The sequence below is a fragment of the Equus przewalskii genome, chromosome X (assembly GCF_037783145.1).
Source record: "Equus przewalskii isolate Varuska chromosome X, EquPr2, whole genome shotgun sequence".
NCBI classification, from domain to species: domain Eukaryota; kingdom Metazoa; phylum Chordata; class Mammalia; order Perissodactyla; family Equidae; genus Equus; species Equus przewalskii.
In genome coordinates, this window is record NC_091863.1 from 15,462,726 (window position 1) to 15,482,618 (window position 19,893).

A 19,893-nucleotide genomic window follows, 5' to 3' on the forward strand; every position below is an offset into this window, starting at 1 on the left:
AATCAATTGTTTTGTACATTGTAACACTTTTCTGCTACATAGCATTCTGAGGATAATACTGCATATTTCAAAATTTAAAAGAGACATGAGCAGGGAACATTCTGGCCACAGAATAAAGCATCTACGCATTCTCAGAGTTCGATGGGGTGAGAGGAAGAAGAACTAAACAGTTTCTAGCCAGAAGAGAAAAACAACAACCAGGCTTTTCTCTTAAGAGTATTTATCAGAAGCACTCTCCTGTATTAACCAAATTGTTAGTTTCATAAAGCTGGGCCTGAATGCTGGTAAATACGTCCTTGGCACTGGAGTGAAGCTGTTCTAATCCTGCACGCCCCACCACCCCAATGACGCTGCAAGTACAAATCCTCTCCCCACCTGCAGTGGAGGTGGCCTGAAGCCAGGCAACGGTTCCGCGGACGCTCTTTCACCCTCCTAAAACCCAGCCCTGAGGTACCCCAGGAACTGGACCAATCCTAGACCAACTGCCAAACAAAAAGATCCTATTTTCTCATGGCTTAAATAAGCAAGCAGAGTTAATTTATGGCCACACTGAGTAACCGTGACTTAAGGATCTGGGAAAGGCTCCTTTATTTCACTTACTAGAAACAGAAAGGTCACTCAGGACGTATCTGGATCCATCCCTTTCATCTACCCCAGAGGGATGAGATGAGCAAACTCCACATCTCAGCCTCCTCTGGCATAATTTTTCTCTGAATAGCACTTTGCTAAGACACAGCCTCACCAGGGACCTGTGATCAGAAAGGGGATTTTTTTTGCTCCTGTAAATTTCAGATTTGTATTTGCTCTAGTTTTTGGCTGAACCTCTACAATCATGAGTGTGCACTTCCTGGCAGAGTCCTGTCCTCATGACCCTGGCCCATTAAATTCTGACAGCCAACCCTAGTGGTCCACCTGAGAAAAGTTGGGGGCTTGGAGAGACTAGAACTTCTTGACTAAAGATTGGGGCTGAATAGCATTTCATTGTATGGATTTAACGCAAAGTATTTAACCAATGACCTAATTTAAGTGTTGAAACCTTTCACCTCAATGTGAATTTAGCATTGAGTGGGTTATAGGAGATTTCCTACGTGCCAGAAGGACCTCACAAGACAGTCTCTCACCTACTAGGAGACCACTGAGAATAAAGAACACCAAGATTTGTCAGGCTAACCTTACCACTGAACAGCTGTCTAGGGGCATAACTATAAAGGAAGCCAGAACTACTCCTGGACCATTCAGTTCCCTTTAGGAAAAAATACCTCTGCCATCCACTCCCAATCCACTGAGCTGCTCCCAATTCCACCAGTGGAGATTCAGTCCTCTGAACCATAAGTAGGCTTAGAAAAATGAAGCACCCCTGAGAGAGGATACAATCAGTTTGTGGCACCCACTTTTGGAGAGATGATGAAAAATAGGTGGTTACCAAGCTCTATGGTAAGGGGACTTATGGAACTGAGTCATCAGAATGAGGTAATTCAAACATGTCAAAACCAAAACTGGTCCACTCCACTTTTGTTAGAAGTTAGTCCTATACAGGTCAGTATTACCTAGTATGTGTATCTTTCTGTTCCTTGGTGTAATGAAATGAAAAGAATACTGGATTTGGAGTCAGGAGATATGGATTCAAATCCCACCGCTGCCTGTCACTTTTTAGCCCTGTGACCTTGAGTTAATCGTTTAACAGCCTTGGGCATCAGTTTCCTCATTTATAAAATGGGAATGATATTACCTAAACACCAGATTATTCAAGTCCTCAAGATAATGACTGTATAGCAAGTCCTTCACCAAGGCTAAATGAATCCGAATTTGAAGAGGAGGATTGCTCCTAACAGGGCTGTTTAGAGCAGTGGTTCTCAAACCTGAGTGAGCTTGCATCAGAATCCCCTGGAGGGCTTGTTAAAACACCAATTGCTGGGCCCCGCCCCCAGAGTTTCTGATTCTACAGGTTTGGAGTGGAGTGTGCTGATAATCTGCACCTCTGACAAGTTCCTAGGAGACGCTGCTGCTGCTGGTCCTGGGACTGCACTGAGAGAACCACTGGTTCGAGGAAAGGCTGAGCATGAGAAGGAGCACGCGAGACAGTTCAATCCGATCAGAAGAACAGTGTTAATGAATGTTAGTGCTGCATACTGTGTACCACAATTCCTGCCAAGTTCCTGTTCTCCTGAGTACCATCTGATGATCAATCGAGGATGGAGAAAGAGCAAGGCAGATTCTTGTCCCTAGAATGTCCTCTATTGGGTGGGGCTTAGTGGAAGGAAAGAACAAGGGGACCTCACCTTGACCCCTTGAGCTTTGGCCCTAGATGTGCCTGGATGAACTCAGAGGAGCATCACGACCCAGGTAACCCGCTGAGCTGGCCAAGCAGTATAAAAGGCCTCCAGCAGAGCATGGCCTGGGCACTGCTACCGAGACAGCCGTCTCTAGCAGGAGTGGAGGGCTGGCTGTGCCTTTTCCACTGCCCTTAGTACATGCGTTCAGGGGATGACAGTGTGGGGACAAGCCTCCAAGTGGTCTTTAGCAAGGCACTGTACAGGGCCTTTCTCTCTACAAACAGACAACCATGTCTGACCAGAAGGCCATGTAGTCACCATGGCCTCATGCCAGCCAATGCCCTCCGAGAGTGGCCAGCTTTCAGCTTAGTGAAGTTTTCGTTTAGGTGAGTTCAGAAATTTCTCCTTTTTTACACTCAGGCCCGTGGGTTTTGTTAGGTATCAAGAAATAACAGTACGAGAAGTTGTGATGTGTCAAAATCACTCCTGAGATGAAGCTACTCTTTGAAAGAAGCCTTTCCTGGTTACCTGTTTAGCCTGAGGAATGTGGAGTTGGCTTCACCAGATCCCATTTTCCAGGGCCTCCAGTAAGGAAGCTGTACTCCCTTGAGTGGAGAATGGGTGGGCACATTGTGTTGTCAGCCCTAACCCAGGTAGGTGACAAGGGTTTGTTCCAGAAGCTCAATTCTTGGGAGCTGTGTGGCATGTGAAGCTTGGAAGAACCCACCTGGAGGAGAAGGCAGCCTCCAGCGAGAGAATGAGCTCAAGGACAGGGTCTCAAGTGGACACTGGACAACCCCCCTTCCCCAGGACAGGCCCGCCAGCCTCTAGCTCTCCCGGCCCACCAGCCCTCTGGGAACCAGGCTGTCTTTGGTGCCTACTTGTGCCTCAGTGGACAGGAGGCCTCCTGACCAAGTCTGGGGCTCATCTGCACAAATGTGAGGAGTTACCCCAAGTGACATCCTGGCAACCCTAGGGACATGGAACCAGGGCAGGGCTAGGGGGGAAGTGGGGTGTCAATAGGCCTTGCATGAGCTCCTAATATCAGACCCAGAGAGGTAGGACTTGGTGGGCAATCCAAACACTTCCCAATCAGCTAGGGAAGCAAAATGGACTACAAGGGAACGAACCATCTTTCTGCACAGATTTCTCCTTGGTTGACAGAGACAGAGTGTGACAAAAAGAACTTAAATCTGACACTGGGAAGAGAATGGAGAATCTTCACAACCATGGGCCAAGCAGGCAGCAGCCCTCCCACAGATCTCCACTGAACCATGGGAGCAAATGCAGAAGGTTTCCTTTGGAAAGGGAATTCTGTGGTGTAGATCTATCTATTCTCGCCAAAGACCACCCACGAGAACACCAAAGAGGCCTCTGCACTGGCAGAGCGTTGACACCGACGTAGTTAACAGGCCAGCCTGCATGTGGAAAGTCCCTAAGCTCCACCTGGGTCTTCTGGGGCCTGGAGGGCAGGAGCAGGTGGCAGAGGGAGGCCGTGCTTCCTTGGGTTGCTAGACAACCACGGAGGCCCAGCTCTCAGCCCTGCCCTGCTGTGTTTGGGGAGAAGAGGAAAGCAAGCTCAGCTTGTGTTTGTGCTGACGAGGGTCAGGCAGCATCCCCCATTCCCTGCCATCGCACATTAGGGGTGAAAGGGAGCACAGAAAGCAAACAGAAAATTATCCGGAAGCACAACCATTAAAGATTCAGCTGCATCAGGACCAACCATCTGGCACGACATTCCTTCATCTGCAAGAGGGGGAGTCTGACAGCTTGATTTAAAATGCCTCTGGCACTGTTGTTCAATAGAGACAAATTACAGACAGGGAATGCCTCAAAGGCAGACCCCTGTGACACTGTCAGCTGTGTCAGAGGCTTGGGAAGTGTCCCCCCGACTTCACAGGGCTCCTTCCTGGAAGCAGCAGCGACACACTTGCTCTGGAAGCAGCAATCCCGCAGGATGTCAGGAATCAAGATGAAGAGCTCAAGGAGGAAGGGAACAAGCTGTGAGTCAAGGAACGGAGGATGGGAAGAAAACGGGCGAGTCCAGTGACTCAGACAAACACACACAGGCCGGGAGAGGAGAGATCTGTGTCAGGGGACTCAAACAGCCTATCACAGTGTGGCTGTCTTCTCGGTCTACAGACTGCGCCATAATCTTTTCTGCATAGTGCCCTCTTGACCTTGCTTTAGCCAAGGTCACCTGAAGTCACTGAAGGGAATCTAACATTTCTAAGCATTATTCTGTGCTAAGTGCTTGCTGGGCACTTTCACAAGAGTCACTTCCTTTAACTCCTGTGAGCCCCTGTTTTGGGCTGAGGAGAATGAGTTAGAGGGTGATGAGGGGCCACGTGACTTGCCCCTGGCCACTAGCTGTTAGAGGCAGAGCTGGGATTTGCGCCAGGAGCAGATGAAGCCACCAAGTGATCAGACTGCAGCCAGCAACAGGGGACCATGGCTAAGACCCTTGCTTAGATGTTCATTCCCTAAGAACAAAGAAAGCATCCTTTAAATGAGTGCTTCGTGGGCAAAGATGGATCTAATTGTGTGTGTGCATGCGTGTGCGCATGTTCATGCTTTTTAAATTAAAAAAAGAAGAGGGGTAAAGATATATAGTGATAAACAATTCAGAAATTTAAAAAAATACTGAATTTGGGGCCGGCCCGGTGGCACAGTGGTTAAGTTCGCACGTTCCACTTTGGTTCACCGGTTCGCATCCCAGGTGCGGACACGGCACCACTTGGCAAAAGTCATGCTGTGGTAGGCGTCCCACATTAAAAGTAGAGGAAGATGGGCACGGATGTTAGCTCAGGGCCAGTCTTCCTCAGCAAAAAAGAGGAGGATTGGCAGCAGGTGTTAGCTCAGGGCTAATCTTCCTCAAAAAAAAAAAAAGCTTTAAAAAAATACTGAATTTATACATACATCTCTGTATCCTATAGTGTGGGCAATTAACAAACCTCTATATGGTTCATACTAAATGACGAGTCATTATTACCTTATGAATAAAAAATGATCATCGCCTGATACAAGGCTATGATTACATTCTTAAAATATACTTGTTAAGAAATCTATAGCCCAAATACGCTTTCTAAATATATTTTGAAAGTTTAGTATTAAAGGACCCTGTAGGGGTAATTACATTCCATTTCTTTTTTAAAAGGTAACTGGAGAGAAAAAAGCAAGGCACTGCATTAAAATTTAAATACACTAGTATCTTTGTACTTGAAGTGAGACTGCAATTTTTCAATGTGAATAACAGGATCAAGTCAGCCTCTACCCTCACAGCCCTTCTCTAGCCTCTTGTCTGCCCTGGAGCCATGGACTCCCAGCATAACCCCCAGGTCTAAATCCCCCAGCCCCTATCCACAATCCCCTCCAAATCTTAGAGTCAGAGAAGGTTAGGCCTGGAAGAGACCTTGGAGATTGCCAAATCCAACGTTCTCACCTCAGAGACAAGCAAATCAAAGCCCAGAGAGGCCAACTGGCTTGTCCAAGGTCACACAGTAAATCAACACCTGAATTGAATGCATAAGTCTCTTCATTCCTATCCTAGTGCTGATTCCACTATATCCTGTCCTGCTGCTAAAAGAAGGCACAGTGAGCCACCAGGGAGAAGGGTTAGGAGCACATCTCTCTCAGACCCCTGAGTTGGGCAGGACACCCAGATGCCCTGAACACCAAGCCCTGGGGCCAGTGAGATGGCTTGGGGCTCCCAGACCTTACCTCCTCCTCCCGGAGCTTCTGCTTCCTCTTCTCTTCCACAGCAGCCCTCTTCTGGTCCTCCCGCTGCCGCTGCTCTTCCAGTTTCCGCCATCGCTCCTCAATTTGCTTTTCGTACTGGAGCTTGGCTCTTTTCTGTTTCTCCAGGATCTGCTGCTCCCGGGCAGCTGGGGGAAGGAAAGCGGAAGAGAGGTGTCATTATCAGAGCACCCCACACCGTTTGGATTAAGACCAAAAACGCAGAAGCAAGAGTGAGACCAAAAAAAGAGCCTGGTGGGATCCTAGGCTACGGTCATCGAGATGAAGGGTTCTGGCCCCTCTGCCACTAGCTGGGTGAGCCTGAGCATGGTAACCACGCAACCTCTGCTTCAGTCTGCTCCTCTGTAAAGTGGGGACAGTCATGTTTGCAACACCACAGTGTTGTGAAGATCGAACGAGGCAATGCACGGAAAGTGCACAGTCAGTGCCCCTCCCTACACATGGGAGCCATGACTATTACTGCTATCATTAAGTCAGACTTGTCACAATGGCTAAGCCATACATGTTGAGAAACAAGAGCTGTAAGAGAACATTTGTTCAAAACAATTTAACTGTGCATGCAGCACACACCAGACACTGAGCCAGGTGAGGGCATAAACACATGAAAAGGATGGCCTTCCACTCAGGACATTTACTGAGGGGCCTTAACTCCATCTAGCTGAGTCAGGGAAGGGTTCCCTGGAGGATGCAATGCCTGAGCTGACCAGCAGGAGGCAGTCAAGGGAGAACTTAAAGCTCCTCATTTGTCTCAATTCCGTGGGGAAACCACTATCTATCTACCTCATAGCAGCCTGTGGGGAACGTGCTGTACTTATCTGTCCAGAGCCTGCAAGAGGCAAAACAGCCTTTCTCAACTAGGTTCCCCATCCTAGCACAAAACATGTCTTGAGTTTTGATTTTCTCAGTTCTCCCAAGGACGGTCCTTCTAGATGCCCCAGAGAGAGCCTGAGTGAGTGGACACCTGAGAGGGCAGGGACAGCAACTGTTTCTCATTCTTCACCATTGTATCCACAACCCCTAGCACAGTGCCTAGAACACAGCAGAGGTTCAACGTTTGCTAAGTGAGTAAATGCACTGTTCTGAGAACTATGTAACATTGTGAACGTGCCAGTTGCAGAGTGGGTTCGCCCCCAGTCCTTCACATTCATCTGGCAATTGTCCTAATTCTCTTCCCATTCAGTCACAAATTTCTAAGGATCTTTACAAGAGACATCATCACATCTCCACTCCCTTGGATCTAAACAGCCAAAGCGCACAACTTACCAAGACATTTTTCTCTTTCTTCTCGTCTTTCTTTAGCTAGCCTTTGTCTCTCATCAGATTTTAAAAATCCATCCATGCCTACAAGAGAGAACACACAATGAAATACTTCTCCTTCCCTCTTTCCCTATCCGCTGCGTGCCCGGGGCTGCTGGGCCTGCACCCTGGGTCTGGCTACATGCACACATTGCCCATTGCCACTGATTCGTCCGTGAAGGCCAGATCTATCACCCCCCACTACACGCATGGTCCAGCCCTGAGAGCCAAGGGGCGGCAGCCACGGCTGCCACACTCACCCACCAAGCTGTGCTGTCGTGGCCCCAACACCAGCCCCAGAGAACCAAACCTTAGTCCTCTGTCTCCAGGCCTGGCTTGGGAGGGGTCAGAAAGTGCAATAAATGACAGAGAGACCTGACAGTGTAGAGAAAAGTCCACCAGGCCTCCCCCACCCAGGCTCCCAGGGGAGGGGAGAAGCACAAAAGTGGGCACGATTGTTACAGGGAGTGAACGTCCTACTTCCTAGAAGGAGCCAACTGCCGAGGGATACGTGTGAGCTCATGTAAGCTCTGAGAAATACAACACTCAAGTTCGATTCTGATTCTGCTAAGTTTGCTCCAATGTCAATCTTAGCATTTTAGAACCACAAGGAAGAAACACAATATACTCCTGTTGGTTATTTAAATATCCACAACAAATAAAATGGAACAAATGGCAGTTCTCCCCACAAATGTCGGAAACACTCCCAGGAGCTCCACATCTCCACTCATCTTCTACAGGATCCTAAAGGGCCTCCTAAATCAAAGACTAAATGATCTTTATGGTCGTTTTAGGACTGGAAATAATTTACTGCACTTGGTCACAATTGGTCATTCATAAGTATTATTTATTCAGTGTTCCAGCTCAACATTCTAGAAAAACCGGCTTTAGTGTTAGTACCACCAGATCCACTTTGCCAGCTCCGGGGCCTCCTCTCTGGTAGCGTCACACATGTGGACTTCAGAGTGTGCTTTGCTACCACGGGAACCCACACCCCTTCAGGGAGCTTTCTGCCGCCGTCCAGGAGAGGGACTCGGAGGCTTGGGAATGCAGACTGGCATGGACGTGACAAACATTGGATTGTCACGATTCCCCACAAGCATGTGATTTTGCAGCCTGGAGGTATCAGAGATATTAAAGCTTAAGAGAGAAGTACTAGAAAATCAACCCAGACTACAAGTGCCATTCCTCATGTTTGTTTCTAGCTAACTCTTATGATACTACCAACAACATGAACGCCATCAAGAATTTAAAGGCCCAACTTCTCAGCTCATCATTGCTGGCCCCCACAACCTGACCCCAACTCTCTTCCCAACTTGACCTCCGCACTGCCCCTATCTCCCACGCACCTTCCAGCTCAAACTGCCCCTTTTCCCATCACCCCCCGCACCTGTTTAAACCCCACCCACCTTCAAGACCCCAAGGTTTCCCAGACCCCATGATGCTCTGTGCTCCCACACGGTTGGCAGAACCCTAAATTCCTTCTGCTTGGCTGTTGAGTTCTCCTCTAATTCAATCTCCCCAGGGGAGGGAGAGGCTACTGAGACAACCAAGCGGTGGCTTATGCATCTCTGGGTCACCCAGCTCAGGCCACTGCCCCCACCCCAGTGGCCCCAAGGTACACAGACAATGCTCGAGGGCAGGTATGTAGCCAGTGGAAGGGGAGCAGGGAGATAAAACGTTGCTCTTTTCTCTCAACACTTTCAGGTTCTAGTCTCTACCTCAAGCATCTGATTACTAAGAATTTGTTCTATGTGAAAAGCTACCAAGAGAAGCCTAGGACCCCTGGACAGACACTTGCATCAACCCATCCACCTAAGCAGGACCCGCACCTCAGTCCATCCTCCAGATGTTAATGGGCCTGCCCCATATCTAAGGTACAGCCCGAGAAGCAATGAAGTGTTCTTCAAACAGAAGAGAGAAAAAAACTGGGGGAAAGGGGTCAGGCATATTTGAAACTGGCCACATTACCTTGAGGCTTTACAAACAGAAGGCTGCTTGTTCCAGGGGCGTGCATGATTTTAGGTTGCCCCCTTGTGGGCACTTGTAAGAGTCACACCTTCAAATCATTTGCTTTCCAGAAAATTTCCATTATCATGTTCTCAGTCATCATCACCTGCTTCGTCATAACAGGAGCAGTTACTATGGACCAATGGCACTGCCTGGATTTACTGAGCCCAATCACCCTTTGATGACAGAGGTACTATTATGATCCTCACCTTATAGGTGCAGAAAGGGAGGCACAGAGAGGTTAATTAACTTGTCTGAGGTCACATCATCAGGAAGTGGAGAAGCCAGATTCCAACACAAGAACCTGACTCCAGGACTCATCCTCTTAATTAATGCTTTCCTATGCAGCTCTCCAGCAAAGAGAAAACGTAATCCCTCCATCTTGAGTGCCCATGAATGAAAGCTGTAACACAGGGTCGCATGCAGGGAACAAATCCCATTCTTGTCCCAGGAATGAGCCTGCACATTTGGAAAGGAGAAGTACGAGTCTAACTCATTAGAGAAGTACTAAAAGTAAGCACTACTGTGGCCAAGCACTGGCTGGCTGGGTACAGTTATGGCCACTGCCCAGACAGGCTAATTATTTGCTTCCTCTTCAAACTGATAGTTTAGAAATGTTTGTTCAACCATGTTTTAGAGAGGGTGATGCTGGTGTGGAAGGAGGGTAGCCAGAGGACCCCAGGGGCAACGGTACCAAGCAATTCTGCTTTGGCCCCACTGAAGGGGATGAAGTGACTCAAACAGCCCAACGTGGGCAACCTGGAGTCTCTGTGCTGTCACATGGCAGCCATGAGCCATGTATGGCTATTTAAATTTAACACATCAAAATTAAACGCAATCAAAAGTTCAGTTCCAGCCACACTGGGCCCATTTCAGGCACGTACTTGCCACATGAGTTGGCTTACCATGCTGTACAGCACTGAATGAGAAGCTGGGCAGCTCACTCCTATCATCCTCTCCCCTCACATTTAGTTGCTGTGGGACACGTGCATAAGGAAGATGTCTGAGTTCAATCAGGGTTGAGTTCTGCTGGGTGAGTAAGGCTGGGAAAGGGCCTCATACCTCCACACAGCATCTGCCTCTCCTGATTAAAAGATTTGTCAAGCAAACATTTCCAGAACATCTATTTGAAAAGAAGCCAAATACTTATCTCACATCTCCAACTTCCATCTTATGACTCTTGATGACCCTCCAGGGGCCCCTGCCAAGAGGCCCTGGGCCTAGCCCGAGGAAAGATGGGGTGGAGCACAAACCAGACAGCCTCTATTTGTTAGGGGCCAAGGGCTTGACCAGTTATTACAACTGCAGCAACACAGCCAGAGGAACAGAGGTGGACTATGATTACCAGAGCCAGGGCGAGTGACCTCAACACATGAACACCAACAATACCAGGAGACCCCTCTAAAGACACGGGACACTCGAGGTAATGCCGGATTTCATTCCAAAAGGAAGCCTCTCTGTACGGCCCGAAATCCTAATGTGTTTCATTGTCCTACCCAATCATCCTTTGTCCCTTGTCTTACATGTGTACACTTAACGTCTTTCTTTTATTAAACCAGAGACCCAATTTTATCTTTGAACCCCATGAAAACAGATGGAGAACAGATCCGTGCTTGCCAGGGGTAGGGAAGAGGAATGGAAGGGAAGTGGGTGGCTATAAAAGGCATCATGAAGGGTTCTTGTGGTGATGGAAACGTTCTCTATCTTGACTGTCCCCGTGTCAAGATCCTGGCTGCGACAGTGGACTACAGTCTGCACGTTCGTACTGCTGGGGGAAACGGGTGAAGGGTACATGGCATCTCTCTGTAGTACTGCTCACAACTACATGCGACTCTACAGTGACCTCAAAATAGAAGTTTAATTGTAAAAAATCTGGCCCAAGTGTGAAGCCTTGGGAGGGACTCAAAGAAAAGAAGGAGCAAGGGACACCTTCTTGGAAGTGTCCCAACCAGGAGAAGGACAAGGGGCACCCATGTCAGAACCACCTCTGCCCCATTCTTGATGCAGTAATGCTTCCCAGGACAACAGAATTCAGGTCCTGTGCACCCTGAAATGGAGGCCTCTTCCTGGGCAATTCATCCCTACAGGAAATGAGATGAGCCAGGGGTACTGGCAGCCAAACAACTATTTTACGTTAACAGAACAGCATAAAATTTCCTACTTCACTGATTTGCTCTTGCTTGGAGTAACTTCCCGTTATCCTTGGGCTGCAGCAACGCATTTTTAAAAACTAATTCTAAAATGAATTTTATTAGCCTGAGGCACTCTCTCACTTGAATATTAATGAGCTGATATTAGTCAATTATTCATGGTCCTGGTAATAACCATTATCGAAATACACAGTTTTTAGGGGAAGCCAGCTGTGTTTGACTTTTAAAAATTGCATCAAATGAATTTTAAAGTACTCTTTCCAATCACATCACACTCACATCCGTGCAACTGTAATGTCCAGAAAAAAAGAAAGGGAACCAGGAACGAAGAGCTCATCAAATAGGAAGTGCAATGTCAGCCAGCCCCCTCCTCCAGGGTGCCCTCCCCTCTGTGAACTGACAGGCACTGAAGCAGTCACACCTCCGTAGTCACTGTTTGTGCTGTGATGATCTGTCTAAGCGCAAGGAGATCAATGGTTCTCACCTGTGGCTACACAATGGCCTCACCCGGGGAGCTTTCAAAGTTACAGATGCCTGTGCCTCCCTGCCAGAGGCTGACCTAGTTGGCTCAGGTGTGGCCAGGGCCTTGGCACTTTAAAAGCTCCCACGTGATTCTAATGTGCAGCAGCAGGCCTGAGAACGGTCCCAGCTCCTCCCACTCGAGCATGCGTCAGAACCACCTGTGAAGCCAGAGGGCGGGGCGGCACTTCCAGAGCTTCTGACGGATGGGCCTGGGGCAAGCCAGAGGATCCGCCTTTCTAACAAGCTCCCAGGTGAGGCTGATGCTGTTGGTCCGGAACCCACTCTTGGAGAGCCGTTGTTGTAGATTATGCTGATTCGGCAGGGCAAGGCCCTGCCTGAGGCTCCTCTCTGAATGTCCAGAGCGCAGCAGGGTGTGGGGCTCACAGAGTGGGCCCCAAAACACATCTGCAGAAGGAATGATCAGCCACCTGCCTGCACCGCCCCCCCGCAGCGTTTACCTTTGCCGTAGCCCCGCGCGCTATCGCCTGGGCCTGTGCATCTGCCCCTTGCCCTCCAAGCTCTTGTCTCGTCTCTGGATCCCCAGCACCTTGCCCATGGTAGTCAAACATCTGCCGAACGAACGGGCCATAAATATTATGTCCCACTGACGGAAACTCTCCTATTTGTAGCGCATTTTAACCTTGTATCAGAAGTGTCTATAAAAACAAGTAACATTTTAAAGCATCTTCTACCCATTATCCTGGAGTTGTGCAAGGAATACAAAGGTAAAGAAAGGAGGGCAGCTTTCCTTGCTGCTCCCCATACCCCCCCCACCCCCAGGCTGAAACGACTCTTTCCTCTAAATTCCATCAGAGGTCCGCTTCTCACAGCCCTTTTCCCTCTTTCATTTGAATTGGGGTCCTTCCCTCCCTCATTCATGGTCCTCAAGCACAGGAAGCTCCACTCTCCATAGGCCCTCTCTCACAGCCCCCCTTTCCAGTCCATCTACCAGTAAATAAGCTTCTTAAGGGCAGGGCCCATGTCCCATTTCTTCTTGTAGCCCCCAAAGGGCCTAGCACAGTGTTCTGTACACATTAAGCACTCAATAAATGCTGAGTTCACAAGCACCTACTGTGTGCCAGGCCTGGAGTGGGTGTTTTCTAATTTCCCACAATCCTGTGACAGCATCAGGACAAGGATGATCACTCCTGTGGCCTCTGTATGGCCTGACCCACTTATTAAACTTTAGAAGCCACAGTTCCCATACTGAAAAGGGCTATGCGACGCTGGCTCTGGGGACGCACCCTCTCGGAAGGCATCACCACACTGTGAGAAGGCCGAGGTACACGGCCAGTCCCACGGAAGTGCTCCAATCCGCAGCTGCAGCCGAGTTCTGAGCCGAAGGCCAGCACCAACTGCCAGCCGCAGAGTGTGCCACCCTGGCCCTCCAATCGCCCCCAGGAGAGAACCAAGTGAGAACCACCCAGCCAAGCCTAGGCAGCACACAGAACCCTGAGAAAGAAGGCAGCATTTTACACCGCTGAGTTTTGGTGTCATTTGTTACACAGCTATATAACCAGAAAACCAGTCCACTGATCAACCAAAAGCAAACAAGCAGCACTTTATGATCACCCCAGATATGAGACCCAGATTACATACCACCCGAGACTGCTCAGTCTCACCAGCTCACTGACCTGGCCCTTGGCCACCTGCCACACTTCTTGGGCGGAACCGTTCTAGTGACGGCTTGTGCAGTTCCCTCAGTCACCACACCCTGGAAGCTGCCCCCCACTGCCCTTGACAGAGGAGCCCCCAGGTGTGGCACTGGCTGACAAGGAGCGACCTCAGCACCTTGACATTGACCAGGCCAGACCTGCAGAGGCTGCCGACAGAGGCCAGGAACCACGACCTGGAGCAAAAAGGAGTTAAGGCCCTATGGCGTACGCTCTGATTGGGAGACAGGAAGGCAACAACAGACGAAGTGTTTGCCCTTCTTTCTACCAGTGAACTGCTCCCACTCGGACGGATTCATACCCTCTCTGGACATGGCCTGTGGGTCCAAGTGCCCGGCTGTGTGTGGCTGTAAGGCCATGGTCAGCTTGGTGACAGAGCACCTTTTATGTCCTCTCCTTCCTCCCCTGGCTCACACTCCTTTCCCCTCACTCTCAGTTCCCTGGGGGCAAACTCCTCAATAAAATGTGGATATGTGAGGGGCCGACCCGAGGCCGAGTGGTAAAGTTTGCGTGCTCTGCTGCAGCAGCCCAGGGTTTTGCTGGTTCGGATCCTGGGCGCGGACATGGCACCGTTCATCAGGCCATGCTGAGGCAGCGTCCCACATGCCACAACTAGAAGGACCCACAACGAAGAATATACAACTATGTACCAGAGGGTTTTGGGGAGAAAAAGGAAAAATAAAATCTTTAAAAAAAAATATGGATATGTGTGAAAAAGGAGGGGAACCTGTATATGAATGTTCACAGCAGCATTATTCATAATAGCCACAAAGTGGAAACAACCCAAATGTCCATCAACTATTGACTGGATAAACAAAATATGGTACGTCCATATAATGAAATATTATTGTCATAAAAAAGGCATAAAAGGGATGATGGGGGAGTTGCGAAGCACTGCTAATGGGCGCAGGGTTTCTTTCTAGGGTGATGGAAATGTTCTGTTATTAAACAGTGGTGATGGCTGCACAACACTGTGAATGTACTAAAACCCACTGAGGTACACACTTCAAAATAGTGAATGTTATGTGAATTATATTGCAATAGAAAAATTTTGCAAAGAAAAAAGCCAAAACATTCAAACTTTAGGGAGGGTTCTACAGCAGGGTTTAAAATCCATGGCCTCGTTAAGCTCATCTCTGGCCTTCTTCCAAGTCTCCCAGGTTACTGGCCTCACTTTTTTTTTTTTTTAAAGATTTTATTTTTCCTTTTTCTCCCTAAGCCCCCCAGTATACAGTGGTGTATTTTTAGCTGTGGGTCCTTCTACTTGTGGCACGTGGGATGCCGCCTCAGCATGGCCTGATGAGCAGTGCCATGTCGGTGCCCAGGATTCGAACCGGTGAAACCCTGGGCCGCCGAAGCAGAGTGTGCAAATTTAACCACTTGGCCATGGGGCCAGCCCCTACTGGTTTTACTTTTTCCTCTCAAATATCCAAATGATGATTTCCTCTCAAATATCCAACAAAGCATTTTTAAAAATGTATGTGATTCATCTGAGTGTGTAAAAGTCATATATATCCCTGTAAAGTGGCTTCGCCACACAATCTCAAGAGCTTTGTTGTTATATTTTGTAACACTGGGGAGCAAAATTGAATGTTGGCAAGTTGAGAGAAAAATAAGTCTGCTGCTGTTTGTTAAAAAAAAGGGAGGAGGGGATAAAAAATTGCCAATAAATGATAAAAGTGTTGTGATAAAGTTATTGTGATTACAGGAAATGTGTGTGAAGAATTTTCCATTAGAATAAATGCTCATTAAATGTTAGCGGCCATTTTTAGGGGGGTTTTGTTTTAAGATTAAAGAATGGAGACTCAGGGGCTGGCCCTGTAGCCAAGTGGTTAATTTCGTGCGCTCCACTTCCCGCCCAGGGTTTTGCCGGTTGGGATCCTGGGTGCATACATCGCACCGCTCATCAAGCCATGCTGAGGCGGCATCCCACATGCCACAACCAGAAGGACCTACAACTAGAATATACAACTATGTACTGGGGGACTTTGGGGAGAAGAAGAAGAAAAAGAAACTAAGACTCAAAAAAGTCAAGTGACCCACCCAATGTCATATTAAGTGGAAGGATTCTCATTATCTCTCTGACCCTTAGTCCACTGTGATTTCTCCCAGACCCTGCTGCTCTCCTGGGGGAGAGGAGGCAGGATCAGATTCACATCAATGAAGAGCAGGAAGGTGGAAATTCCAGGCAGGGGTAATGGTATATACAAAAACATGCTAGAAAATAACAGTTAAAGCCTGAAATCTCACTGTACTTCAATCCTACCAGGGGAACTGAAAAACCAATTGACAGAATCTGGAACCTTTTTCATCTTTGCATGAGGATATATTGTTTTTGTTCAGAAAGCATCACATAGGGCTGCCTCACATTTTTCAATTAAAATCTCAAAAACAATTACAATCCCATAGGGTCACTAAACTTTCCATTTAAATTTCTTTCACTGTGGAGCTAAATCTCAATTCCCAGTAGGTCCTGTCAGCATTCATCCATACCTCAGGATGACTGCTTTAGTGCAGTGGACTATGGCGAAATCCAACAGCACTAACAGTTAAAGAAGATTCTTATCTGGCAACCTAATTTTTCTCCAAAATGAAATTCATATCCATTAAAGGCACTCTGAGAATATTTATAAATCAACCCTTAACACTGTTAAAATCAGGGCTTAATTATACCAGGGTACAATGTACAAGACATTCTGAAAAGTAAATTTAATGCATGATTAGCACTGTCAAAATCCCAAATCATGGAATTTCAGGTGTAAGGGCTCTCAGAGGCCCAATTCAACCCTCTACTTGCTTCAAGACAGAGAGATGGGTTTGCTCCCTTTCCTCCACCAGAAAGAGAACTGCCTTTATCCTCTTGGTTTCCTCCATTCTGGCCATCCCATATGCGGGATCCGGTCTGGGGCTTTTGTTACACAGATGGAGAATGTAGATAGAAAGGACTGCAGGACTGCAAGAAGTGAATCAGCTTTGATTAATCAACATTGGAAAGGGGAGCAGAAGCTGCCTGAGGGGGCAAAAGAGAAGTGAGAGATGGGGGACAAGGGAGTTAGGAAGCCATGTTGGGCTGCCTCTGGGGAGAATCCTGCTGAGAGTTGAGGCGGGAAGGGTTTTGAGACTGTCAGGTGTCGGGGTGTGGGGTGTGTGTGTGTGCACGTATGTGTGTACCGTTGGGAGCCAGAGGAATAAGAATAGACAAAGAGCTGTAGGTTAGAATTCAATCCTCTGACACTTTTCTAATCTCCAGTGAAGATCTGAATTGCTGTTAATCTTTTTAAATACTGAATTCTATTTCTTTGGCTACCATGTGGAGTTCTGGTATTTATTTGGGATATTTACTTTAGAAACAAATACCTGGGTAGAACTAACCTCAGGGGAATCGCAGGATTATGGAGACCCTTCAGTGGCATCTATTCCATTTTCTGTCTCTGATAAGAGCAGAACTAGGTGGCTTCAACTGCAATTTGTGTCTTAGGAAGATGCCATTTCTCCCAATAGCTGAATAACTTACCTGAGAACTTTCTGGAGTGAGGAGGGAGCACTAATCCGGCAATTCTCAAGCTTTAACATACATCAGAAGACTCTCTTGGGGGGCGTGTTGAAACCAGATTGCTTGGCCCATCCCCAGAGCTACTGATGCAATTGCACGGCTAAGAGAATGACCAGCTTTTGTTGAGTGTAGAATCGGATGAAGCCCAAATAATCCCTAAGAGCACAGCACTTTGACACCAAGGTCAAACAACAAGGAGAACGGCTCTCCTCCGGACTGGAAGAAGGCACAACAGAGAAGTCTCCTCTCCTAGAAAATGGAGGCCATGCGGATTAAATGAGAGATCACAGGCACTGCTGAACTGTTTCCAGCGCACAGTGGGAGCTCAATGAATGGAGCTCTTCCGTGTTTGTTATTCTAGGCCGCCTGTTCCTATTGGTCGCTCTTCCTCTTCCACCACTGAGGTCTTCTGCACATATGCCTGAAAACCAATTGTGCTACCTTTCTTAACTGGGGCGATTAGACAGAGTGCATGCAACACTGCCAGGGTAAAATTGGGGTGAGCACTCTTTTTCCATAAAATTTACACTAGGAACAGGTATATATCCCCCTGATTTTTCATCTTCTACCAAGAGTATCAATTACCAATCACTGTGTCTACACATGCAGACATGCCCATTCTGGTCAATCAGTAGAAGAGGGATCCTATCTTTAGCAGGACAAGTAATTTCTTACTAAAAAAATAATACGTACATGACATTTCACAAACGCTAATTGTGAAAGCGGTATATCATGAGGCTGTTCTTCACCATTTCAACAGTAAACTGCCTAATTATACTCAGACACATGTAACTGGCCATCCCAGGAACTCCTGTGCCAGCACTTTATTTTTTTTATTTATTTACTTATTTTTAAAGATTTTATTTTTCCTTTTTCTCCCCAAAGCCCCCTGGTACATAGCTGTGTATTTTTAGTTGTGGGTCCCTCTAGTTGTGGCATGCGGGATGCCGCCTCAGCATGGCTTGATGAGCAGTGCCATGTCTGCGCCCAGGATTTGAACCAGTGAAACTCTCGGCCACCGAAGCAGAGCACACGAACTTAACCACTTGGCCACGGGGCTGGCCCCTGTGCCAGCACTTTAAATAAGCTCCCCAGAACCAGATGAAAATGGGCCAAGTTAGAAAATTCCACTGTGCCCAGTTCTGGGAACTGTACACATATTCATGGGCTAGCTTGTCTTTTTCTAAAGGTACCATTATGAAGCACCCATTTCCTGCCAGTCATTACACTCTACCAATGTCATTTAACCTTCACAATAAGCCTAGGAGGTGGGAGGTACCCCCATTTTACAGAGGAGGAAACTGAGACTCAGAGAAGTTAATAAATCTGTCCGAAGTCATAGCTGCTAAGTAGCAAAGCTTGGATTTAAGGCCAGTCTGGCTGACTGCCAAGCTGACAGGCATCCACTCAAGACCGAGAGGGAAGGCTACCTAAAGGAAAGAGCATGGACCTAGGGATCTAGGTGTCCAGAAACTGGCAGCTATTCTTACTGGGATGCACAAAGGAGCATGGTGAGAAAATGGGCTCTGCCTGGGTCTTACTGAATCCCTGCTCAGCGTGCACTGAAAAGTGTGACCACTGGGGAAGCATCTAGGCCTTAGTTTTCTTACCCATTAAATAGGGATAATAGTACCTGTGTTGTAATGTGAAGCTTAAAGGAGACTATATGTAAAGCTCTTAGCACACATTAAATGCCTAATAAATATCAGCTAACGGTATCATCATGGTTACTGATTTAGATATTGCCCTTAAATGAGAATGTAAATACAAGTGCCTAGGACATATTAGGCTCTCAGAAAGTATTAGCATTCAACAGCATCATTATTATCACCCCCATCCCCAACCACGGCTACTACTACAGTCTAAAACTAGTCCCTGATGCCCCCGACTTTGAAACTCTGCTTTCAAATCAGTAATGTCTTCAGCTTGCCCCAGGCCTCCAGCAGGCAACCTGTGAGGCATCTCAGGAACTCCTGCTCCTGCCTGGAGCTCTGGCAGGCTGGGCCCTCCACTATTAGAGGACCATTATGCTAATGAGGGGGGCCTGGGCCTTTATCAAAACCCACCCAATGAATGTGTGCATTTCAGTGTATGATACCTATTTTTAACGTTACATCAACTGCAACAACAAATAGAAAAGGCAAAATTCAGTGCTGGCTGAACTGCCAAATGTCATTAGTGCCCAAGGCTGCAAAGAATAATCCTGGCTCTCCTGGGCAACCACATCCTCCTCACTGTGGTCCTGTGAAGAGGTGAGGGGACTCGGACTCCAAGAGCAGCAAGGGAGACAGGAGACAGGCCTCGCCAGGGCCAGTGTGGGAACCGAAGTCAACTGCAATGGCCCAGGGACTGGCTTGAGCAGCAGGACTCTTAAAGAGCACCAGGAGATAAGGAGGTCTAACAAGCCAGCTCCCAGATCCCAGCTACCAAGTGCCAAATGGCCTGGCCCTTTCTACAGCCACCAGTAAAACTGTCTCCATTGGATCACCTCCTCAGTCACGCAAAAATCTCAGCCCTGGGGGCTTCTCCTTGGGTCCATCCCTGTGGCCTACCCAACAGTACCCCAGTCAGGGGACCTTGAGTAAACCGCTTCACATCTTAGGGCTTCGGGCTCCTCTTCCGTAAAGCAGGAAAGTTACTACCTACTTCCCAGGGTTATG

The 19,893-nt window shown here is 47.9% G+C and overlaps 1 protein-coding gene across 22 annotated transcripts in view; it reads right to left on the minus strand.

Annotated features, from left to right (window-relative positions):
- Positions 1 to 19,893, minus strand: part of MAP7D2 (MAP7 domain containing 2) — a 97,642-nt gene that overhangs the window by 46,636 nt on the left and 31,113 nt on the right. For all 22 annotated transcript variants that reach the window (XM_070603512.1, XM_070603497.1, XM_070603503.1 and 19 more), the window contains exons 2-3: positions 7,293 to 7,370; positions 5,994 to 6,157 (exon numbers count right to left, since the gene is read on the minus strand). In XM_070603512.1, the coding sequence (XP_070459613.1) occupies positions 5,994 to 6,157; positions 7,293 to 7,370 (242 nt within the window). The remainder of the gene's footprint in view (positions 1 to 5,993; positions 6,158 to 7,292; positions 7,371 to 19,893) is intronic.